The sequence below is a fragment of the Lipophrys pholis genome (genome assembly GCF_963383615.2).
Source record: "Lipophrys pholis genome assembly, chromosome: 1".
NCBI lineage: Eukaryota > Metazoa > Chordata > Actinopteri > Blenniiformes > Blenniidae > Lipophrys > Lipophrys pholis.
In genome coordinates, this window is record NC_137635.1 from 13,883,855 (window position 1) to 13,909,630 (window position 25,776).

At 44.3% G+C, this 25,776-nt stretch overlaps 1 protein-coding gene across 1 annotated transcript; it reads left to right on the forward strand.

Moving 5' to 3' along the window:
- The first annotated feature begins 4,081 nt into the window (after positions 1-4,081).
- On the forward strand, positions 4,082-22,938 carry LOC308108463 (uncharacterized protein). Its single transcript, XM_080461416.1, has 14 exons — positions 4,082-4,340; positions 13,449-14,563; positions 14,643-14,801; positions 14,924-15,100; positions 15,186-15,250; positions 15,785-15,967; positions 16,720-16,810; positions 16,946-17,024; positions 17,279-17,350; positions 17,736-17,850; positions 17,946-18,029; positions 18,115-18,201; positions 18,307-18,432; positions 22,038-22,938. Exons 2-14 carry the CDS (start codon positions 13,492-13,494, stop codon positions 22,335-22,337), a joined length of 2,610 nt encoding a protein of 869 aa, XP_080317542.1. The 5' UTR covers positions 4,082-4,340; positions 13,449-13,491; the 3' UTR covers positions 22,338-22,938.
- Positions 22,939-25,776: the final 2,838 nt, after the last annotated feature.

Sequence of the window (25,776 nt, forward strand, 5' to 3'; positions counted from 1 at the left end):
ATTAAACCTGGAAAAGTAGTTTATAATTTAATAACAGAATTCCATCAGATATTTTAAACAATCCCACAGATAACATTTACACCAAACTGTTTTAAAATATCTGTTACAGGAGGATTTTGTTTGTGTTGATGGCGCAGAAACCTGACAGTCTGACGTATGGTCTCCATCTTGGACAACATGAATGAACTCCCTCAGATTATCATTACGTTGAGGTTTGGAGATACGACGGGTTCTACTGCTTCGCCGCACTGTTGTGTCTCATCGAGCTGACCTTGCTGTGTGCCTTCAGATTGTGTTTGTGTACAAAGTATCCTGACAAAGGACATTTGAAGGAGGCTGTGTCAGTTTAAGGTTAACAGGAGAAAACCTTCGCGTTTCCACAGTTTCTCTCAATTAGACACAATAAGACACACACACCTGTGTAAATAGCTGCGACTGGATGATTCGCTGCTTGACAAGTTTCAGTAAATAAACTGCTTAATCTGTCCCTGCATATCGTCTTTCAGCCATGTAGAAATGACTGAATCAGGTCAGCAGGACTGGTTCATATGTGATAGAAGACATTTCTCCTCTCATCTGGACTTCATTCCATGTTGTTCTCTTGATTAGGCCGGACGGTCAGAATATAGATTCCAGGAACCATTTAAGATTTCACCTCAGATACAGGCAAAACAAACTTGGGTTTCAGGCAAACCACTCATTTTCTGATTGTATTTTTACCTCTACACAGATGTTCTGTTGCTTCACTACAAAGCCTGTGGTCAGACGCAGCCCTAACCACTGTGGGAAGTGGTTTTAGTGAAAGCGCTGTGCCTGTTCACACTTGTCTTTGGGGCTCGCCACTTGTGACCTGATCACCCAAAATGCACATAATCGGACCCAAGGTGTTGGCTAAATCCCAGAAGCACTTACTAAATGGACACGTGTCAGATCCACTTCACAATCAAGGGCCTGAAGGGGAAACCTGAGCAGCTACTCCAGAGATTTAACACTTAATGATTCAGTCTTTTAAAAAAAAGGTCCCAAACTTCAGAGAGAACTGAGTTGTCTGGTTAGTCTGCCCAGAGCAGACTAACCAGGCGAGTCAACTGATCAATACACCTGGATAAAGAGCAACACATCAACACCTTTCACCAAGTACCGATTCACCTGCTGCGAGAACGTTTGTCTATTCAGGAGTACCTTCGATGACCGACACAAAATCAATGTCTCCCAGTTTATTTACCACTGATATTTAAAACAAAGTAATTTTTGTCCGAAAGATCCCGAACCCAAAGTTTGTCTGAGCGGCATGAACGACTGAACAGTCAGTCGGTTTTGAACAGATGAGAGCTCCATTATTGTGGCTCAGCACAAAACATCTTGGCTTCAGATTCTTAACCTTCTATAGCGCCAACTGAAAACTCTGGAAATTACAACCCGGCCATGTGATCAAAGAGTGAGACACTCGTCTCACTCTTTGGCTTTAGTCGGTGGAGCGGGTTGCCCCTCAATACAAATGTTGCCAGTTTGATCCCCTACATGTCCACCTGTCAAAGCTTCCTTGAGCAGGACACTGAACCCACAATTGCACCCATGGATGGACTGAGCACCCCACATAGTAGTTGCCGCCATTGGTATGAGTGCATGAATGAGACTAATATTGTAAAGCACTTGGGGGATGAGAGTGGAAAAAATGCCATACAAGTGATGGAAAACTTCATTTACCGTCACAGTATCTGACTAGAGTGGTCATTACTCATGATGATTGACTTTGGTCTTTTCCTGTAATTGGCTCATTTGTGACCTGCAGTCACTCAAGTGTAAACAAGGTAAAGGAGGCAGGAAAAGAACTGCTACTGAGCCACAGAAATTCCTGTATGGGTGCCCAGCACCCCGCTTTTTACTGCCCCCTGCTGGCGGAGCCCATCAGGACAAAAACCAGAGACTGTGTGGCATCACTTTTGCTATATTATGCAATTTAAATCATTAATTTCCTTATGAGATTTATGAAATATTGTGAAAAGATGCCCATCTAGTCTATAGTCAAATATACTTGGGAAAAGAATTCAAGACAAAAGTTATAGGTTCTTCAAGAATGTTTACGTTTGACTCCCCTAACTCACTGTCATTCAAGACATCAGTGGTCTGCACAGAAGAGCAGGGAAACATTTAGGAAACGAGGTTAAAGTCTTTGACTTCAACCAAAAGTACCTCAAAACTTCAGAACCAGATGAGTCTTGGTGTAAATGAGACACGTCAAAGTTTTCCATTTGATTAAAGCACAATGTTGGGTTTTGCGCCTGTACACTAAGCTAAACTCCACTCACTCTGGTACTGAAGGACTCATGTGCAAGACAAAACCTCAATTTGCTGTTCTTAGACTGGACTTCAGAAGAACCTGAAATCCTACCAAGTTACCTTTCAGGCGTCTGCAAGGCCCCTCCCACCGACCCAGCAGTCTGACATCAATACAGGATGTAGGACAGTTAGGTTTTTATTAAATATTTTTAGGGTAATAGAGTTCTTTGTGGTTTAATAGATCTTCTCATCAGCGCCACCTGCAGGAGACAAAGACAGGTCACTCTGTGAACTGCTTCCACCCCCCAGTCACAGCTGCTTCTCACCTCACAACACGTTTTTGGTCCAGCCTTTGACTTGACCGCCATCGTGGATCTGTCCAGACCGGAGGGGCAACACACTCCACTCATGAGGAGAGTATTTGGAGTGGGCCAGGACCGATCTGGCTCGCTGGTAGCCATTGCTGGTCTGGACGATGTGGGACATGGGAGGTGGAGGGGACACTACCACTGAACCCAGGGGTACGGTTTTCGTGTCCCAGGGGTTACCGAAGGGAAACCGAGGCAGTCTGACCTGGTTCATGTTGAAGAATGTAGGAGGCACCACGAACTTGTGGCCCCATGGGAAACTCCGAAAGACTGGGAAACCAGAACGTGAGCTACGCAAGCCAGAACCTGCACCGCTAGTTCTGGACCTTGAACCCCCAGAACTGGCCCCACCCAATGCAGAACCTGTACCACCAGCACCAGAGCCAGGTCCTGCACCTCCTCCAGGAGTGTGAGAAAAACCGTAATAGTAGCCAGGGCTGTGACCCCTGGAATAGGTACCAGATGCAGATGCCCCACCTTGAATGGAGCCTCCACCAGTACCTGTTTGAACCAAAACCAGAAACAGGGTCAGATCACACATGGAGCTTGAAGTTCCTGGTTGGAAAACTTGTTTGTGCTTTGACTTCCAGTTGCAGTGAGAAGTGTCTGAAACACTGATGTGCTTTTACCTTTTGTCTGGAAGGGGTAACCAAATCCAGAGCTGCAGAGCAGCAGGCAGACACAGGAAAGTCTGCAGAGACAAACAGTTCCCGTAAAGAGCAGCTCAAGTTCAAGAGTGAACCTGCAGAAAAGACAGACTCACCTGAAAAATACCTCCAGCACCATGTTGGACTCTCACACAGAGACAAAGCAGCAGAATTCAGCTACAGCAGGTCAGGAGATTGAAGGTGTGCTGCTTTATAATGCTGCCCCCTGCTGGTGGAGCCCTTGTTAGGCTCATTGAGTTCAGCTGCTGCAGGTCCAGCAGGACACGCACACGCACACGCACACGCACACGCACACGCACACGCACACGCACACGCACACGCACACGCACACGCACACGCACGTATGAGTCTTTTTTGTCTAGTTTGAGCCATTTGTTATTTTTATTATTTTTTATTTATTGGTTTTGTGACTCCATCTATTTATCAGCGGTTTTATTATGTTTCTCGTGTTGTTGTTTTTTTTAATTTATTTATCTTTTTTATTGTTTTTCTGGGTCTTCCCTCTGGTACTGAAAGGGTTATGTTTACAGCATGCAGATGACGTCACAGTCAGCTGTGCCTCGTGCAAGCGCAGTCCGCGTGCCTGTGGCTCCAGTGATTCAGCAGCTCGCGCGGCAGCAGCGGCAGTCGGTCGATTGGTCGGTTCTCTGTTCGTGTGCGGCTCAGACGGACGTCGGACTCTACTCCTCCCGGTTTTCCCGGTTTCGCGAGCTCGCGGGGAAGGTCACGGCTCCTGCAGCCGGTGCTCCGTGACCTGGAGGCCGCGTGCTGGAGCTTTCACAGGCCGGTGCGGCGCGGTGGAGCGGCGCGGCAGAGGAGCGCAGGAGCGGCGCAGCGTCCTTCTCGGTTCTCCTGCGGGATTTGACGTCTTTTTCCAGCTGTTGCGGTATTTCGGGACTGTATCCGGGTGGATTTTGTTCAGTTTAACGCCCCACTGAGCGGCACCCAGCGGGTCTCTGTCTCCCCCTCCTCTGCGCGCACATTTCCGCATTTGGACGCATCTGATGCTCGGTGAGAGCGGCAGGTGAGTCTGCGCCGCGGAAACGGAAAAAAGAAAAATGTGCTTTTCAATTCGGTTTCTGTTCCATAATGTTTACATTTACACACACACACACACACACACACACACACACACACACACACACACACACACACACACACACACACACACACACACACACACACACACTGTAGTTTATATAAGAGGTTCCCTGTGGTACACACTGTATATCACTGTGCTGCTGGGGGAGAAAGTACAAGTAACTAAGTACTCAATGTAATCCTGCTGCTGTACTAACGTCTCAGTGCCAGTAAATGTACACGCACACGCACGCACACATATCCACATAAACACAAACTGGACAGGTAACAAAAAAACCCCTCATTAAATCTTGGAGATTGGTCGAATTGTTAATCAGTCTATTAGTTGTTTAACTTGTAAAATGTTTATCTTTATGATTTACATCATGACTTCAGTGTGATTTTACTCACTATTTGTCTTTGTTTTCTGCCTCTATGTTTATTAAATATAATTAGACTTTTTGCTATTAAGCATCTCATATCTGGTTGATCCATTTTTCTTTTAGGGATAGTTTTAGGTTTCTTGTTTAGTAATATCTAGTTTTTCATCACATTTGTAGGCGTATTGAACCATAAAGGGAATATGAGGGAATATACAACACTTTTCAAGTGAAAAAGTTTTGCGTTTACACGACAATGTGTTGAAAACAAAGTCCGCTCACATGGAAAAAATGCTGAAGCACTGAAAATGATGTAGTCAGCATGCCAGGCCACAGGTTGGCGCTGTTGATTGTTTTTGTGATGAAGCCACACACATATGCGTGCAGAGAACAATACGCTATAAACGTTAACAATGGGAGTACGCGGACATTTTAATGGACAGACGGCCAAGTTGGATTGTCATTACGGCGACTGTCAACTATAAAACCACCAAGTCCAGGAGAGTATAGACGGGCAGTCGTGACACTCTGGAGGAAACGTTGTTTTTACTATCCGTCTACTGAGCATGTGCAGAAGAACTGTTTACGATGCCGTGGTTCGCATGCGTAGCAGCAGAGTTTCAGAAAAGGTGCGTTTTCCTCCGTTTCCACGGAGACAGGAGTCGATCCATCGTCAAAAAGTTGTGTTTTAGTAATGGTAGTTAATTGGCAAAGATGCAAGTTTTAAGTGCAGGTTTTAGTTGTTTTTTTTTAAATGACATTTAGTTTGTTTTGATTTACTTCTGCTCTAATTTAAAAGTTTTGTTTTGCATTTTCTTATTGTTTGTGTGTCATTTTACCCAAATTGCTTCTTTTTGTGGTGATTTGAGTGCTTTTTAGTGTAACTGGTGCACCATCGTGTCCACTTGTGGTAATTGTGAAGCGAAGTCGCAGCTCAGCGCCAGTTAAAAATCGCCCCCCTGTAAAACGAGAAACACAAGTGGTTCGAATTGAGGTTGTTTAAAATGGTATGAAAACCGGTTACTTTCCCATATTTGTGTTTCTTAAATTGTGCATGAAGTTATGCAAATTACCTTCTTAACTGTTTTGCCTTTACATCCATTTCAGTGATGAATAAACAATAAAAAGAGAGAAGAACCATGTCGCTCAATCAGAACTTCGCGGCCACATTCCTCACACGTCTGTCTGCATTGTTCTCGTTCTTCACCGTCGTTACGGCCTCGTCCTCCTCAAACTGTCTCCGACAGACGGACCGGCTCCTCCGTTTGTTTAGTTCTTTCTGTGTCTGGTTCCGGTTAGTTCTCTTCTGTGTGTTTGGTTATTCTGCTTCTTTGTCAGTATTTCGGGATCTGAACGTTGGGTTTTCTTGAGTCAGTGGGAAACAATACGCTGTCTTTTCGAAGTTCTTCTCTAAAGGTTTGGTTCTGCTCGGTTCTAGTTCTGTTTTGCTTCTCAGTCAGTCATTTCAGGATCTGAACGTTGGGTTTTTATTTATCAGTCTTGTTGAGATTGTTCTGGAGATTCGGTCTAATATTGCTCTGCAGGTTTCGGTTCTGTGCTACAATCATTTAAAAGACGAAAATGATGTAAAATCGGAAGAAATAGCCACAATACACAGATGAAAGACATTCAGTCTGGTAAATGCTACGATAAAAACGACAAAGTCTGAGCATGTGGGGAAATGTTCATGTGAAACATGGGTTTCACTTATATATCGCTTTTATTTTGGAGCAGTCTCAAAGTGCTTTCCATCGTCACATTCACACATAAATATTGATCAATAAGAAAATTGTTTATCGAATGATATATATATATATATATATATATATATATATATATTAAATGTAAAGATATAAATATTACAGTATGATTACTGTATAATTAGACTGCAAAATTATTGAACAAAAATTTTAATGACTACAATGCAAAATGGAAATAATTCTATCTATCTATCTATCTATCTATCTATCTATCTATCTATCTATCTATCTATCTATCTATCTATCTATCTATCTATCTATCTATCTATCTATCTATCTATCTATCTATCTATCTATCTATCTATCTATCTATCTATCTATCTATCTATCTATCTATCTATCTATCTATCTATCTATCTATCTATCTATCTATCTATCCATCTATCTATCTATCTATCTATCTATCTATCTCCATACATCCATTTCAACAATAGTTCAAACAAATTGCACAAAGCTTGTAACATATATAAGGTAAATAAGTATCAGGAAAACTTTAAAAAAAAAAAAAGTCCCTTGAATATGAAAACTATAAAAAGAAAAAGACCATATAGTTTTCACATGAAAGGATTAAAACCAAGCAAATTTGAGTTTCCTATAAATGATAACGGGTTTCCTAACCAAGTGTTTTTATAAATCGTGGATCAGATGGAGGAAATCTCTGAGCTGCAGCTCTGAGGAAACATTCACCAGGAGTCTCTTGTTGCTTCAAACTCACAGGAGGAAGAGGAGATAATAATAACCTCTTCAGTCGTCTGTGACTCAGATTAACTGAAGATTGAGACGTGATATTTGAAGCTGTCTTTTTTTTTTTTTTTCCCCTCCACTTTCTCTCGTGGACAAACGGAAGTTCCCTCAGATCAAACTCATGACGACCTTTGACCTTGCTCACAGGTCGAGTACCTTCAGTGCTCCGTGAGTTCTGTTCTGAGCTATACGCAGGAAACACCAGTTTAAGTGTTTACAGAAAGTAATAAAGAAAGGACATATATATACTTTTTCCATAGGGAACGATGGTAAAGCTTGAAAAGTCGGCCATATTTGTTGTGCATGTCTGTGTTGTGTGTTTGAATACTGGAGACCGTCTGATCGCTAGGATTGAATGAAATATTCAATAAGAAAAAAAAAAAAAAGCAGTAAACTGTGAGGTCTCAGATGGAATCAGGTCAGATTCAGTTTTCTCTCCGCCGACACTCGATTCCTCTCAGCTGAGTGAGCAGAGAAATGGAGCACGATGAAGAGGAGGAGGAGGAGGAGGAGGAGGAGGAAACCGGGTCAGAAGAGGAAAAACGGGTCAAGGAGAAGTCAATGGAGGGGCTGTGTTTGGATGTTAAACCTGTTTAAATTCTTTTAACATTTTTGAATTTAGAAACTGTACTCAGCCCTGAGTAGCAAATAAATACATTGAACGACATGAACAATTTAAATGTTAGAAATTATAATGATGAAATGCTTATGCTTCGTAACATATACAAATAAAAAAATAAATAAATCAACATTGAGTAATAAAAATAAATCGAATACATAAAGACTATTTAAATGTTAAAAATAGACAAATAAATGATAAAGGAAAAAGTCAACAGCGAGTAACAAAAAAGATACATTTAAAGAAATCTTATTAGATTGCTAAAGATGAAAATATTCCACAATGCAAAATATACAAATAAATAATTAAAAGAAAAAAATAACCCAGAGTAACAAAAAATTCATTGGAAAAGAATTTTTGTTAAACTGACTACACAAAATAAATAAAGAAATAAATACAAAAGAAAAGAAAAAAAAAACACTTATAACTAATAATTGTTAAATGTGAATCATGTCATAATTTTTGAGTCACTTTTCATACAACATATTTAATCCTCCCTCACATTCATATTCACTTAATTTAACATCATTAATTCAGCAGCTTTCGGCCCACAAGGCTTCACAGGTAATATTTCTGCTCCTGCATCCTCTAGAACACTGAATGAAGATTAAACTCTGGACTCTGTGGCGCGGCGGTTCAGTGTGAAGCTGCGCTTCCTGTTTGGACTTTTGGCCCCGTGGTTCCTCCAGCTCACAGGTTCAGTTCCAGGACGTCACGTTCGGGCAGCACGTGTTGAAACGACCTTCAAAACTTATAAGACGCTTGTGTGCGCCCGTCTGTTTCTGTCCTCCACAGTTTCAGGTCCTCTCCCAGAACAGTCTAGCAACCAGCAAAACATCAGTCAGACGTAAAAATAATTGACTTTTAGTTTATTCCTTTCACAATTGAACGTGATCAACATATTAGAGGTACAATTTAAGAGTTTTCATGGACATTTTATTTTTGAATTTGATGTGAAAAACAATTCTCAACAAAGGAAACAACCAATTGAATTAAAAAATGCGGTACATTTTCTGAAAATGAACCGAAACGGCTGAATGTCCTTTTTAGAATTTGAATTATGCATCCATAAGACCTTGAAACGTTTCAAGCGAAGACGCATCATTTTTGCTTTCTAGTTTCAGAAAAGTTCCGTCTTTAAACGGCAATGTTTAAACAGTATCCGTTTACACCGAAAGTTGGCATGCGAGGCCACAAGGTGGTGCTGTTGTTGGTGTTTGTAATGAAACCACAAAAGAACTATTCACGACAGTGGTGATGCTCATGCACAGTAGCAGCGTTTTGTAATTCCATTTCCATGGAGATGAATCCAGATTATTTTCAAAAAGTAAAACTGAGCGCAAAAAAAGGTTTGTTTTTTAGCATTTTCACTTGAAAACATTGTTTAAACTGTTCAAGCAAATAATATGGATTTGAAATAAAAAAAAGTTCTATTTCCCCAAAAATACTGGTTAGCCAGGTATTAACTTCCTTTTGTCTGGATTCAGACATGGGACCGCTCCACGTGGAATATCGGCTGATATTTGTAATGATCGGATTCAAAATGAAGCAGAAAATGGTTGAAATGAACTGAAAAAATCCTCCGGATCTTATCGGAGGAGAAAAACAAGTCGACTACTAAGAGCCATGAAATGATCCGACGGAGACGTTGCTCTCACGCCGAGGCTGATGAATAAAAGAGGAGAGCGTCTCATTACCGCTGCGTGCTGACCTCCTTCATCAGTGTCGGCGCCTCCTTTGTCTGACTTTGGTATCACAGCTGTTTCTGCTGCACACACACACACACACACACACACACACACACACACACACACACACACACACACACACACACACACACACACACACACACAAGCACACAAGCACTAAGAAATATGGCTGCAGTATCTTCACTCGTCTCAGGTAGACTGTTAGTTACTGTGAGTACAGAGTAACAATCTAACGAACTGACCCGTGTAGACCGAACGTTTCACATTAATGTCTGTCAGAGTTGCTGTTGCTCACATCACTGCTGTACTTCTGTAGGTCAACGTTGTGGTTACCGTTACTCCCTCACCTTTTACTTGACCCTTATAACTCTTTACTTATCACTACATCGAGTAACTAAACCTCCGAGAAAAGGTATTCAAGAAAATAACCTGGCAGTAAGAGGCAATGTGTACACAGTGTGCTCAAATGTTATCTTATTAGTGTCGGTTAGCTGTTTGGTGTTTGTCTTAACATTTTAAATATTGTTATGCAACTATGGCCCCCTCCACACGAGCCAGAACAATCTGTTTTTCCTTCCCGTCGTTCCACACAGGAAACATCTGTGTCGGCGCGACACCATGAAAATGACTGAAAATTCTGTAGTACATATGCCAGGCTGATAGGGGGCGCTGTGATGCTGCCACAGGAATACCCCCAAAACGGAGAAGAAGACACGGAGCGTGCAAAAATGGAGAAATTCACAATTCCAACATCTGACCTCAGTAGCTTCTGCAGTTCGATGTTGAACATGTAGTTGTTGTTAAGCGATGTCGCGGGGTTGCTCCCGGTTGCTCATGGTTGCTCATGGTTGCCTGGTTGACATTTGTGTTAACTGTATTTTCAGTCACCTGGCTGATCGCAATTAGTTAATTAACGGCTAGAGTTCTGTGCTAATTGTTCTGTCAGTTAAAATGTGTTCTAATGAATTAAATTTGTACTTAATGACTTAACTGTCTGGTTGTAGCATTTATAGTTATTTGTTGTTGACTTGTCAACATTTATCACTTAGTTGAAGATTGGCTGTCTGTCCCGTTAACTGTCTGGTGGAAACTGGTTACCGTCGACAGTTTTAGCAGTTTAGTTCTGACCAGTTGACTTAACCTAACAGTTACCGCCTAGTACCTACTCAGCCCTACTCAGCTTGCCTTGACTCAGCCTCGGTCGTTTACCATTACAATGTAGTACCACCGCGGCGTGGGCGGAGTCATCAGAGCTTTGCCCCGTCGTGCGCAAGTAATCACTTCCGACAGAATCTGTATCGCCTGATGTGGAGCGAACATGCATTGGATATCAGCTCAAATAATAAAGTAAATAGTATATATTTTAATGTATTTATTTACGATATTACAAAATGTGGATCGTTTACGATCGTGCTTCACTGTCCGGTGTTCTGGTTTCACTGGTGCCCCTGTTAACTGGTGACTTCTGCCACAAGCCCTTAGTAGCGACTGATGTTAAAATAAGACAAACAAACGATACTTTAAACCGTCTTTCAATCAGACAGTTTTACATTCGATCCTCCATTTGTACGTATATTAAAGTGTCCTTGAGCAAGACACTGAACCCCGAATTGATCCCAAAGGATGGCCCATGTGCCTTCACTTGTGTGTGTAACTAACATTGTAAAGTTCTTTGGGGATGTTAAAGCAACATAAGTGAAATATATTTACCCGTGAGCGAGTGTGGGAGGTCCCAGGTATGAGATGGGCGTGGTCTGTAGATCACCAAAGTGTTTTCCTGTGACAATCGACCTGTCAGACGAGTTCGAGGGTGACCTTTCACAGTCGTTTTTTTCCGGTGAAATGGTGACTTCAGGTGTTTGAACTGCAATGAGCCTCTCCCTGTCTGCGACAGTGACTCAGCTCTTCACTCCCCACCTTCCTCATCCTCCCGCTGTGTGACCTTCACCGGAGCACATGTCTCAGTCTGCTGCTCGACGACCCAGAACCTGTGAGGGGCTCATCGTACATCACGCTTGTTTATTCGCCTCAGGTCGATCAGATGATCAGAAACATCTTGTTCACTTGGGGTCGTGCCGAAAGCACAAGTTTCTCCTCTTTTCCGATGTTTGCTTCACTTTCAACGAGAACTTGTGATGCTCCTTGTGGTTTTTAGTCGATGGAGGCCTCAGGCGGACAAAACACTAATGAGGCACATGTTTGTTTTTATTTAGCTTCTTTGAGCTGATTCCTGATAAAAGAAGAAAAGAGACTTGTTGCTATTTTTGGATTCAGTTGGACTTTAACTTTCATGTTTATTGTCAAATGTGAGCTCATCAACGTGTTTTCTGCAGAGCTGCAAATTTGAACTTGGGAAGGGAAAGTTCACTAAACTGGATGAAACAATAACCAACAGGTCACATCTGTTTATATGCTGAACCCTCATTTCATTTCAAGACCAAATTGAATTGGTCAATAAGTCCACCCTAAGAATGTGACGTATATCTGCCCTGCCTGCAGATAACTGTTGAAAACTGTTAATAAAAAAATATGGCAAAGGAAAAGTTCAAATTACAATGAAAAGTAAATGACGTTCAAATGTCATCCCATAATTGATTGACGCAAAAGTCCAAAGTAATGTCAGGTTTTGCATTTTATCTTTAACTTTTTAAAATGCCTCAGATGATATGATTTATTTTAAAGCATCCAGCGCTGCAAAAGAATGTGAAATCCACTCAGCGACGCATGATTTCTGCAGCCTTCAGCATGTTTTTGCAAATTCCCCCTCACGTTGTGTTAATGCTTCTTCGTCAGGAGGCATAGCTGGAATTTAATAAAAAAAAAAAAAAAAAAAAAGGTTTTGTAATGACTGCTGCTCACACTGAAACAACCAATTCCTGTAAGTGTGTGTGTGTAATCATTATCAGTCCCTTTGTGTTGGAACACTTAATGGTTTTTACGATGGCTGTCTCTCTCACACACACACACACACACACACACACACACACACACACACACACACACACACACACACACACACACACACACGGATGCAGACGTGTCAGGGCGTTGTCACTGACTCACGCCAGCTGAAGTCGTGTTCAAACAAATCTTTATTGAAACAGTTTGTCTGCGCAAACAGACTGGAGTAGTAGCTGCTGAGTCACCTCACGCTGACTGGAGGCGAAAACTGGTTTTGCCGAGGAAGAAATTTAAATCAATGGCGCAAAGTTTGAAATTATATCTGTTTTCATTTGTAAGTCAAATATTCAGCTTACTGTTAATGAGGAATAGGAATTTGTCTATTTTTAGTAAATGTGATCCAAAAAGTTTTTTTAATTGTATTCATGATCAGTTGTTTGTTGATAGAAAAATATGTAGCCTATTTTGACAAAAAATTCCCAAAATAATACTCAATTACAATCACAGCTTAACAACTGGCTCGGCCCGATCAGTACAGTACCACTTTGTACCAGCAGGTGGTGCAAGGAGTCAGTTCTACCTCTTTTTCTGGATTCACAGTCCAATAACTAAAGAAGCAGCAGATTCTGGCACCAGAAATTCAACCACAGTTGCTCACTGCTGCCACTCGGTGTACAGTCGTGGTATTATTCAAATCCTACATATTGTACTTTTAAAGACCAGGTGAAAGGATTTCGGCCTGGCATGTGTTCTTGTCTATTTATGGAATCCCTTCAAAAGGGGAGAGGGTGTAATCCAGATTTGATTGAAACCTTCATGCTGTTGGTAAAAGCTGCTGTTCATGCAGAACAGGTATCACGGTGTAATACGAACATTTCTGCTGTTTCCTACTTCCTCCAGAATGTAATAACCTCTGATCCCGCCCTCTTTCCCTTGCAGCTCCTCCCCCTGAGTGTCTCCATGGTGAAGTGGGTGGGGTCGGATGTCAGCCCCTCCCATGATCGACCCTCCCACCATGCCCACCATGGTCTCGCGACTGCCGAAGTTCGGCTCACGGCCCAAACCTCAAACTCATCCAGCTGCCGCCGCCGTCCCCGCCACTGGCAGCACGCGCCTCACCAACGGATTCTACCATCACCCTGGACCAATGGGGGGCAACGTTGCCTCCACCTCCTCCCCTAAGCAGAACGGGTTCATCCGAGCTCCGAGCTCCTTCTCCAGTCGGTGGAAGGAAGATGGAGGAAAGGGTGGGAACATTGTGCAGAATCGCAGTGGTGTCCATCAGTATTACTCACAGCGGCCACAGGGGTCGCCGCTGATGTCACAGCGAGACTCCAAAAAAACAGCCTTCATTGGAAAGGGGCGTGTCTATGGCCAGCCCGCCACCTCTCCGGCTGCGTCTCCTCAGTCAAGTCCCAGAACCCTCCCTGTTTCTAGAAGTGGATCCAAGCTGGGCTCACCTGGGCCGCCCGGCGGCGCCAGGCTGAGTCCAGGCGTCTCCCGATCCAAACCTCGTAGCAGTTCCCTGAGGCAGCCTCAGACTGTCACTCACCCCCAGCCTGGTTCTGGTCCAGGATCTCGATCCGGTTCCCCGTTCAACAAGAAGCCGCCAGCCGGCCGCTCGTACTCCAGCGACAGCCTTGGCTCCGCCCACTCCAGCCAGCTAAGCGAGAACGACCGCCTCCGCTCGCGCAGCCTCACCCAGGTCCGCCGCCAGCCCTCCCCCATCCTCACCTCTTCCCCTTCGTCCCTCCCCCGCTCCAGGGTGGCTGAACGTGGCTCTCCACCCGAGGGAGGAGCTCGAAGCGGCGGAGGGGTCAAACCTGGTTCAGGCAGGTATGGCGCCCCCGCCGTCCTACCCCCAACAGCCTTAAAGAAGCCCCTCCTGCCCAGCCTTAGCCCCACCTCCAAACCAAGTGGCATCAGCTACAAACTGTCCCGCCCGTCACTCATGAAGCAGCCCCGCCCCCTGAGAGTGGCGCCCACTGAAGCATGTGGAGGCGTGAGACGGAGGAACTCCATCGAGACACCGTCGACCGCAGAGAACAGCCCAGGTTCAACTTCTTCTGCAGTCTTCAACTTTGAATTTTGGTGTTGTTTTGTCTTTTTTAACTTCCTGTCTTCTTACCGTAGAAACCTCTCCGGAGTCAGAGGGGCCGTCTGCAGAGCTCGTATCCCAGGGAGAGGTGTCGATTGTTGGGGAGACGCTGGAGGACATGTCCCTGTCCTCCGCATCCTCTCTGGACCGAAACGACACCAGTCAAGAGTACATGGACGACTTTGACAACTTCGGTGAGCAGAAGAAGAAAAAAACTTGTTTTTTTCCTTCTTTCTTTGTTGAACATGAAGACACAGATCAAATATGTGGAATCGAACCTGGGTCCCCTCACTGTGAGGTGTCTACTGGTCTTTAGGAAGCGGGGGAGTCGGCCTCCTGTTGCTCTCGGCCAAGAACGACGAGGACGACTCGGGACTCGACCAGTCGTGTACCAGGTTTGACGACGACAGAGTGTCCGTCAACGGCGTTGCCAAGACGACGGAGCTCTGTTTCCTGGACGACGGTGCTGATTGGACGAGCCCGATGCTCAACGGTGAGTTTGCCTCTGTTTAAGAAACTCCGTGAAGTCCGGAGACATTGGGAATGTTAAAAATATAAAGTCCCTCGTCTGTGAGCAGGTGAGCAAGGCGAACATCGACTGAGCCGCCGCAGGAGGAGCAGCCAGCCCGAATACCACGACCAGGTACCAACAAACAGATAAACAAACAAACAAATGAAGAAACAGATGCACAGAAAAACAAAATAGAGAAGGAAACACACAAATCAACAAACAAATGGATAAACAGGTGAACAAACGCATCAACAAAAAAACTAAAACAAATGAATAAAGAAACCACAGTAGACAAACAAACAAACAAACAGATAAACTCACCAACAAATGGAAACCACTAACAGATAAACAAACCCCAATAAGCGGATGAAACAGAACAAACAGAAATGGAAAACAGATAAACAAATACACATACATACACATGGATAGACAGACAATAAACAAACACACCAACAAATAAACATCACTAAACAAGAACAACAACAGAGAAACGGCTAACAGATAAACAAACACTGACAAACTGAAAAGCAAATGGTTAAACAAACAAGCCATTCAAGTTTGATTCAGCTGCTTCCACAGTTTGAAGCAAATATTCTGTTTTAGATCACTTTACACTGACTCCTTCCTCCTCCTCCTCCTCCTCTTCTCCCCCCGTCTCCTCCTCAGGGCGGCTCCTCCCTCGACCTCTCTCCCTCTGACAGCTGTGGCTCTGCGGGGACGTACCTGTGGGACGAGGAGGGTCTGGAGCCACTGGGGGGCGCCACCAACACCACGACCACCACCTCCATCCACACCAACAACGACACCACCCACCACATCGGGAGCTTCGACTCAGACCTCAACAGCATTGTAAGACACACACACACACACACACACACACACACACACACACACACACACACACACACACACACACACACACACACACGAGGGATTTTACCCCTCAATGAAGGTTGAGGGCATATTATGTGGTTTTGTTTGGGGGGAGCGAGGTTAAATCGTGGTATTCAGGGTCTGTGGGAAAACTCCTGAAACAAGAGAAACATTAACATCCCATGAAAAGACTTTGAGGCCGAAACAGAGAGAAGCTTTAACATGCAACAACATGCTCCTCTTTACTCTTTGCGCCTCTCGCCTCCTCACTCCTCTCTTTAGTCATCTCTCCTCTCTTTTCCTCGTTGCTCTTCCTCTCTTCTCCTCTTCACTCATCTCTCTCCTCCTTACTCCTCGGTTTCGTTCCTCTGACTCTGTTCTGGTTCTCAGTCTGTGTCCCCCCCCCCCGCCTGGCCAATGTGAGTATTGCAGTCAGTTTTTAATTCAAACAATGAAAATTTCCTGCAGGATTGTTTGAAGATTGAAATCAAAAAACTCCTTAGTATGAAAATCAGTGACATTAAACATGTATGACCCTTCACATTCGTATTTCCGCAAGTTATTTAAAGTTTCCTATTTTTAAACCCTCTTGAGGTGAAGTGTGCTATCATCTTTAGAACAAACTGCACTCGATGGAACACACAGTCAATAAAATCATCGTCTCCTGCAGAGAGTCGTCCGTCTGTTTGACTTCCAGCTGTGAAGGAACTTCGTCTGCTTCATTTCAGGACCTGCTGAATCATCTTGACTCGAGCGATCTGGCCGATGACGACCTCATGCTGGATGTGGATTTCCCCGAAGACGGCTCTCTGCACAGCGGTACAATCTCTCAGCAACTCTACTACTTCCTTCAAGGAAGTCAACGACCAAAATACTTCACTAATGTGCAGAATATTTAAGGCTAAGATGTTCAGTTTGTGCTTACGGAGGACTTCATGTGTTCGATTCCTGCAGACGTTGAAGGACTGGCTCATATGGCTCAGTGGAGGAAGCGGCAACTCTGCTGGGGAACGCAGGACATCCATGACAATGAGTCAGTAACTCATTCATGCCCGTTTCTGATCTGAACCCTTTTGTCCATCAGCATCGTGTTTTTAGTCATTACTGATATTCCATGACGCAATAAAAGTCAGTTACTGAAGCTATGAGCTGTTGTTCTAACATAAAAATCGTTCTTCGTGTTATCTAGAAGCTGAAATGATGAAGGGAGTAAGCAGTTGGATGGAAGCACTTTCAGATGTGAGTGTAAATCGGATGAAGTCCTGATTGTTTGTGTCGTCTTCGCAGTGATTTCCACAGCCTGACGTCTGATCGTGGAAAAAAGAGGAGTGAAGAAGCCGACCTCATCCTGGAACTCAGGTGACTCTTGAGATTGTTAGTTTCCTGAACTCAGAAATTCAAGGTCGCGGGTTCAGTCCTCCGTCTCATTCTCTATATAATTCGAAGTTTCTTTGAGCCAGACATGATTTTAACCATGAACGTACAGTAGAGCTCCCCCTCCACTATGAACCAGGCAGGGTAGAACTGCTCACTCTCTTCACGCAGAGACCCACTCTGACGTCTGGGCGTCTTCTGATAAAGTTTTCTGGATTGATCATCGCCATCGTTAAGACACAGCAGGGACACACTCCCCCGAATGTAATTTCAATGTAAAGAAATACAAGAAACCGTTTTTGAGCAGGTGAAGATCTGAAGACAAATACCAGAATGTGTCTGAGTGTACAAGCTGCTCCTCCTCCTGTAGGTCCGCGGGCCTGACTCCGTCTGCTCCTGGTCTGGGTGTGGATGTGGAGGAGCTAGCCGAGGACTGTTCGGCTGTCAGGTCACAGCTGGAGCACCTGCAGAGGTTACTGCTGCAGGTGAGGTCAGAGGTTACAGCCCGATCACAGCTCCAGGTGGGAATATCTGTTTGGGTACAGACGGAGCATGTGTGTGTGTGTGTGTGTCCATCCAGGAGGAGGACGCAGACGATGACACTCTGACCACAGACACTCTCAGTCCAGACACCAACGACTCGTCTCACAGCTCCGCCTCACAGGTCTCCTTCAGGCTCCTCCTCTTTCTCCTCTCAGTGTTAGCCTGCATTTCCCAGAATGCATCTGTCTGACGGTTTGTGTGTACAGGTGGAGGCTCTCCTGCAGGAGGTGCAGCAGCTCAGAGAGGAGCTGAGGAGTCGAGATCGAACCATCTCTCAGCTCACCACGCAGCTGGTGTGTGCGTTCACCTTCACTCAGCATATTTGTTCCAGTTTAACGGTATTGATAATATTAAATATTCTCCACTTCTGTTACTAATACTGTTAATATGATGCACAGGCTGTTCCCACGGTGACCGCCAGGTGCTGTTGCCAGGAGACGGCAGGACGGACAGATCAGTGCACTCAGACAAGTGTGAGGGAGAGGGAGAGCGTGGCCTCGCAAACACCGTGGAGGGAGCTCATGGTGGGATCTCACTCACTCACATATACACACACACACACACACACACACACACACACACACACACACACACACACACACACACACACACACACACACACTACACAAAGCCGTGTTACAAATAGTTTCTCTGTTTTTTTTTAAAAATATGTCTGTTGTTTTCAGGGATCAATCCTGGTTATTAATTTACTGCAAATAAAGGTCAAAATGTCGTAAAAGGTTACACTCGGATTACTTTATTATTGGTTTGAATAAGCGTGATGTTTCACATTGATTTGTACTGGGTCCTTATTACTTTTTTCAAATTTTCATTTAATGTATCAACAATAAAACGAAAATGTAGCAGGCACAGCAGGTCAAATGTGCTAATATACGTAATTATGCCCATTAATCAAAAAGTTGAATTAAAATAAAACCTAATGATAACGTTAGGTTTATATACTAATATGCATAAACACAGACATAAAAATATGTATCAACAGGAGAGTGACATTTAGAAAAATAGGAAAAGAATGTATAATATTGAATAAATTAAGTTCTTTTGTTTGGATTTTACTCGTTAAAAGTGGGAATTATCCATCGTTGTTTGGTTTACATTCGGAGACACAAAGTGGATTTAATTATTTAAAAGTTTTTATGAATTAGTTTGAAGAACAAGAGAAGAGAATTTCACCCTTTTTTTGGGGAGTTTTAGAGACGCTTGTTGCTGTGATTGTGAGTATTTGTGTTTGTTGTTGCAGTTTTAGCTCTTCTCTCCAGATTTTAGCTGCTCAAAGCTTCGTCGGGGAGCTTAAAAAGAGCCCGTGGTGGTTTTGTGGTCCCTCCGTCCTCAGTCGGCCTCCTCCTCTCCTCTCCTCCCCTCTCCCCCTCTCCCCTCCTCAGGCTCTCCCTCCTGCTCCTCCTTTCCTCTCTCCTCCCTGGCAGTATCAGCGCTCCACGCCTTTCAGGGGGAGGCCCCGGCCCAGCATCCCCTCCCACCTGGCTAGGAAAAGTGAGTCCCATCAGAGCCAGTAACCCCGTCCCCCCCACCCTTCATCATCATCATCGTCATTCTAAACCCTGACCCTCCCCCACCCTCACCCCCCCCCCCCCCCCCCAAATATCAGAATAATTTTTATAATTTCCCACGTTATGTAACAGAACTGAGTGACAAGTTAAAATGAGAGGAACTGAGGACGTGAACCTCGTCTGTAATTTCCTGTTAGAATGAAACTTTAGTTTCTCCAGCAATCGAGTTTCAGTGTTAAGTTATTTATAATTCTTGATTGGCCTTCAAGGGGGAACTCTGTAGTACGTTTTATGCCACGTTTTCACATTTTCAAGTGAAAATGAGGCTGTAAACGGGAAAGCATAACTTTTCGAAAACGTTCCGACTTCGTCTTACATGTCAGCGCGGGGAAAACACACCTTTTCTGAAACACTGGTCTGTCCATCGTCTGTCTGTACGAATGTTCATTTGCTCTCCAATTGATGACGTTTATAGCTTATTGTTCTCTGCGTGCATGTGTCTGTGGATTCATTGCAAAAGGAACTAATGGCGCCAACTCATAGCCTGGCATGCCAATTCAATTCTTTTCAATGTTTTGTCCACTTCCTTGTTAAAAAACGTGAATTATTCCTGAAACAAACAAACAAACAAACAAAAAACGTTGTCGTGTAAATTGAGCCTTAGTCGGCAACCTAACAATAATTTCCTGAATATCAGTCGAGTTAACACGCTAACAGTGAGCCCCTTGTAAAACCACCTTGTACCAGCAGGTGGTGCAGTGAGTCTTCTCCTGCATTAAGTCTTGAGAGCAGAAAGAGTCAGAGATTCAGCCACAGCTGCCTCCTGCTGTACAGACGTGATTATACTGAGATCTGAATCTTTAAAATAAGACCAGAACAAACTGAAATGTTTATTTTGTTTTTTACATGGAAACACTAAATATTAGTTTAATAAACCAACTTTCCCCTCTTTTCTCCCACCAAAACTCCTGTTAACCACCTCCTCCCTCTGTGGTTGCGCCTCCTCCTCCTCCTCCTCCTCCTCCTCCCTGACACGTGTCTTTTCTCCTCTAACTCTCCTCTGTGTGTTTCTACTTTCACGCTGCTCCAGGAGTGGAGACACTTGTACTTTACTTCAGTGACACGGCGTGGTACGGTACTATTTCTTTCTTTTCCACACACACACACACACACACACACACACACACACACACACACACACACACACACACACACACACACACACACACACACACACACACACACACATTTTTTAATGTTCCCGTTGAGTAAAAATTTAAATGGGAAGATCTACTAACAGGAAACGCTTTAAATGACTTTGTCATCACTGTAAATCCTGAAGTGAACACCTGTAATCGAATGATAATGATAATGTCATCACTGACTTCCTGTTTATTCACGACGGAGCTCCTCGTGATTTTAATAACGGAGCCGTTCACCTCCTCTAACGAGCCTCCAGGGACCAATGAGAGGACTAGAGTGCGTGTGTGTGCGTGTGTGTGCGTGCGTGTGTGTGTGTGTCTGTGTGTGTGTGCATTGAATTCATCCTTCAAAGTACCTGCATGTGGTCGAGGACACTCTCACTCCATCTGTTCTTTTTCTCCTGGCATCATGTCTTCCTCCATGTCCTCCTTCTCTCTTCCTTCTCCTCTTTTCTTCATCCTTCTCTCTTCTACATCCTCCTCTTCTCTTCATTCTCCATTATTCTTCATCCTCCTCTTCTTCTTACTCTCATTCATTGTTTCTGGACAGTGAGACGCGGGAACAGAAACGTGCAGTACTGCTACAGGCCACCAGGTGTCAATGTTTACCTGTACATGTTCCTCCTGCATTTCAGGCTTCACTCACGTTCACGTTTCTGACTCAGTATTGCCCCCTGCTGGACACAGTAAAAATACAATGTTTTTTTAACCTTTTGTGTCTACTAGTAAGAGTTACTGTCAGACTGAAATAGTGTTTGTTTTTTGTTAAATAATGATTATTATGATTGAACAATGGCTTGATGGTTGATTCCATAGAATTGAATGAATGAATTAATGAATGAATTGGATATTTTACTTGTGAATCATCTATTGAAACACATTTGATTAATTTGTGAATGAATAGCTTTATTTCTGCACCATGCTGTGCAGCCGTGGCACCGGACGCTCTGTCTCCAGTGGAAATATCTGGATGTGAGAAACGTCCTTCTGGTGTCGGTGGAATGGTTGGGCACACAGTCCTGATTAAAAAGGTGAAGAGGGCTGGGTTGAGGACAAAGTCCTGCGGTGTTCCTCTGTTAGTGATTCTGGTGTCAGACGATGGATCTTTCATCCGGACAGATTTGGGTCTATAGTCCACGATCAGGGTTGGGTGGAGAATCCGAGGTCGGATAGTTTGTGAACCAGTTTAAGAGGAATTACAGTGTCGGAGGCAACAAACAACATGGAGTGTCATGGAGACTGATGTCTGTCCAGGTCTTCAGGGATGCTGTTCTTGATATGTGTGCAGACCATCTTCTCTAATTCTCAAAGCTCTTCCTGATGACAAGGATGGAGGCGGTCTGCAGGAAGTGAAGTGGTGGAACGATCTGGTCACACTTCCTGTTTCTGTCTTTCCAGTCACAGGTACTTCACTCCTCTCATCAGGAACCACTGACAACTCAAGCCCCGCCCCCACCACCATCCCAGGCCCCGCCGAAAGCTGACGGATTTCCACACCACGTGAGAGAAGAGGATGCTGGTCAGCGGCCGAGGTTCCTGCTGCCCTCCAAGCTCCGCCTCTTCTCATCTCACGCCTCAGGCGCCGCCTCCTCGGCGCCTCCTTCTCCTCAGAGGACGTCCAGGCAGCCGGACAGTCGGCTCAAACCCCCCAGCTCCTCCTTCTTCATGTCCCGCCTCCCCAAACCAAAGAGCCAATAGGACGACAGCGGTGCGACTCCGCCTTCCTAACACACAGCGACTCGCGCCGCTAACTTCAACGTATCACTTATGTTTTGGTGATGTCTTCTCAAGCTACTGAAACTGAAATGTGCACAGTTAACTTATTTATTGATGCGAGTTTGAGCACTGTGTCTTATTTATTGAAGTAATCGCTTATCCGAGTAAATGTTGAAGAAATAACGGTGATTTTATCCGGTATTTGCTCAGAGCTGTGAGGTGTTGTGGAGCTAAAAAAGATAATCAGCCTCTTGATTCTGAATAATTTATCGTCTTCATCAGTGGGAATCATCTCGGTCTGACAGTTTAGAAATGACCTTCACAGTTCTAAAGAACCTACTTATGTGTTGATGGCTATATGGAGTATTTTCTTTTAGTGATAAATTTATTCCAGACCCAAATTAACAAAAGGCACTTATAACTTCAAAGGTCCGCCGTAAAAACCGCCAACAAGAAGAAAGAGGAACGAAAGTGATCATAAACACTTGACAACACAAAGTGTTAAAAAAAAAGAAAAAGAAAGCGTTTTTATGTGCGGCAGCTGATGACTTCTAAAGTAAAAACATCTTTTGATCCATTTCCATCCACTTTTAACTGATTGTCTTAACAGAAATATATATTAAAGACCACAACTCTGAGCAGCTCTGCTTTTTGTCTTCAGTTTACCTGAAGAGGAGATTTAAAAAAGAAAAATAAATACAATTAAAATTCCCGTGCAGTTTTTAATGATTTATTGGCACCGGCTGCACTTTAAACGGAGGGCGAAGTAGATTTGTGCTCGTCTCCGCCGACTGAACCTCTCGCTGTGTGTCAGGAAGTGGCGTCTCCTTCCTGCGACCCCGGTGAGTCTTCTTCACCACCTCCTCTTCCTCCTCCTCTCGCTGTCTCCTTTCTCTGTTGTTTTTTTTTTTTCAACGCGACTGAAGAAGAGCTTGTGGCCTCTTTCTTCGACTCGGCCGCTTGTCTCTGTCCAAACCTGGATTATTAAAGCTCTGCGAGGGCTTCCAGCGAACTCCTCCTCCACAGCTTGAATTCAGTTTTTACCGCTGCGCAGACGTCGGACCGGAGCTCTGAGGACCTCTGCGTCGGGTTGCTGCGAGTTCGGACTAAAGTGGCATTTTTACACTTCAGCACTGCAAAGATGTGTGGGAAAAAAAAATGTTCACAAAGACATGTACGACGTCCGCAGAGACTCGGAACGCCGTCACTGAGAGGCTGACGTGAATCACAGAGGCTAGAAAACCTAACGTTTAAAAAAAAAAGAAAGCACTTAAAAGAGGAAAAAACTGACAACCATGGGGAAAAACTAGACACATTAAACACAAAAGAAAACAGCCACATTAGTGGAAAAATAACCACAAATAATTAAATGACACAGAAGAGGTCATTCAGGCAAATCACATCAGAGATGTTTGCAGAATGAAATAGCGACGCAGGGTCAGCCGTTAAAACAATTCTAAAGTACCTGAGACGAGATAAGTTATAAATACTTGCAGTGCATGAGAATAAATAAGGAAAAACCAAAAAGTTATTGCACGTGTCCCCCATGGTAATTTCACATGTGATATTGACGGTCCTGGGATTACGGTCCTCGGTCCCAAGGTGGATGATCGGTGGGAAAGAAACGGTCTCTGAAGCCAACAGTTTTACACCTCAGGCTGCAAAGCTTTGGAAACAACCGCGCACACAAGAAAACCACGGAGACACGAGGAACGACGGCAAAAAGACACGATGACACAATGACAGAAACGACCACGACGAATCTAAAATGACCTAAAAGACACGATTAGATACCACGACGATATCAAAACTACAGAGTTAAAAGACAAACTCAAAAATATCAAAATGATTTCTAAAACATGAAAGATTACATCATCATACAACAAAAAAACAAAAAAACAAAAGACCACACTGACGTTAGGAATGACCATAAAAGACGCGCGACCTTTACTGGACCTGTCGCAGTAAGAAGCACCTGAACGCCTCGTGGCGCTCTGAACGTCTGGCAGCTTCGCTCGGGTCCGAGTGAGCTGAGACACGGCGGCTCTGATTCCCCCCAAACTCTCCCTGGATCGTTTCACTCCCGATCTCTGAGCTGCCATTTTCCAACGAGACGTTTTCTGTGGAAGCAAAGCGACATTTCAGCTCCTTCTGGACTCTGGGCGCCACATTCCACGGCGAGTCGACGCGTCGCTGGAACCAAACCAACCCACTGGCGTTTCCTCGCTCTAATCTCACTCTGTCCCCGATGACCTGCTCGCTTTGAGATTAGCACTGGTATATATGCAATAAAGTATGCAACGCATCGGGCAGGTTCCGGTCCTGAGGCTGCCCGCGTGCTCTTTGGCAAGCGCCGCAGGTGAAAAATATATGCAAAAAGCAGCTCGGCTGAGGACGTGGAGATAAAACACCACGTCGTCGGCGTAAAGCGAAACCACAGCAGCAGCCAAACGCTTCCAGTTTCCAGCCTCGGAAGGAAAATCTGCAGATTCTTTTCTCAAATTTCTGGTCAAAACGATCTTTTATGTCCAAGTTCATTTTCTGACATTGTTCCCAATAAATCTAGAAAAGAATAATTCAAATGACACAGTGTTGATCCTCGTCAGTTGAGTCCAAAACTTCATAGTCCAAAGAATCAAGTCTGATCTCAAGTCCAGAAGGTCAGTCTGAAGTCTTTGGAGGTCAGTCTGAAGTCTTTGGAGGTCAGTCTGAAGTCTTTGAAGGTCAGCCTGAAGTCTTTGGAGGTCAGTCTGAAGTCTTTGAAGGTCAGCCTGAAGTCTTTGGAGGTCAGTCTGAAGTCTTTGGACTTCAGTTTTGATTTCTCCAACACTTTACTCTCAAACTTTCCAAACATTGGTAGTTTTTGCTGTGAAATCTTTCAAGGTCTGAGAATCTGACTGACTTTGTTCAAATGCAGTTCCAACGATTCAGTGACAGAAAAACTAAACTGTCTTTTTCCATCAGTCTTTTTCTCCTCTGCACTTCTTTCTGCACGTCTTCATAGGTTGTTTGTATATTTTTTGACCTCTCGCCTCTTCGTCCTCTGGGTTTTCTCTCCCTCCGCCTGCTTCTTGACTCTTTCTGTCCTTCTGCAGTTTTTGGGCTTTTTTTTGTTTTCTTTTTAAGATGCTGCAACATGGAGGCATGGCGAGGAGGAGAAGGATCAGGAGGAGGAGAAGAGCGGAGGCTCTCAGCTTTAATTGGGGGGCTTCGGACCTCCTCCCGCTCTCCTCCTCTTCCTCCTACTTCCTCTCGACGCTGCATCACCCCCCCCCCCCCCCCCCCGAAACAGTCTACTCGTGAGAGCGACAGCAGGTACCGCTCAGGTGTTGCCGAGAAAGCCGGTTGCCATGACGATACAGCCCGGCAGCCATGGCAACAGCATGGCGGGGATTTACAGGGAAGAGGAGCTCTGAGAGCA

Coding starts and splice junctions, on each gene's coding strand:
- LOC308108463 (XM_080461416.1), top strand. CDS start 13,492: ATGTCAGCCCCTCCCATGATCGACCCTCCCACCATGCCCACCATGGTC. Junction 17,351..17,735: donor GACCTCATCCTGGAACTCAG/GTGACTCTTGAG, acceptor CTCCTCCTGTAG/GTCCGCGGGCCTGACTCCGT. Junction 18,030..18,114: donor CTCACAGCTCCGCCTCACAG/GTCTCCTTCAGG, acceptor TTGTGTGTACAG/GTGGAGGCTCTCCTGCAGGA.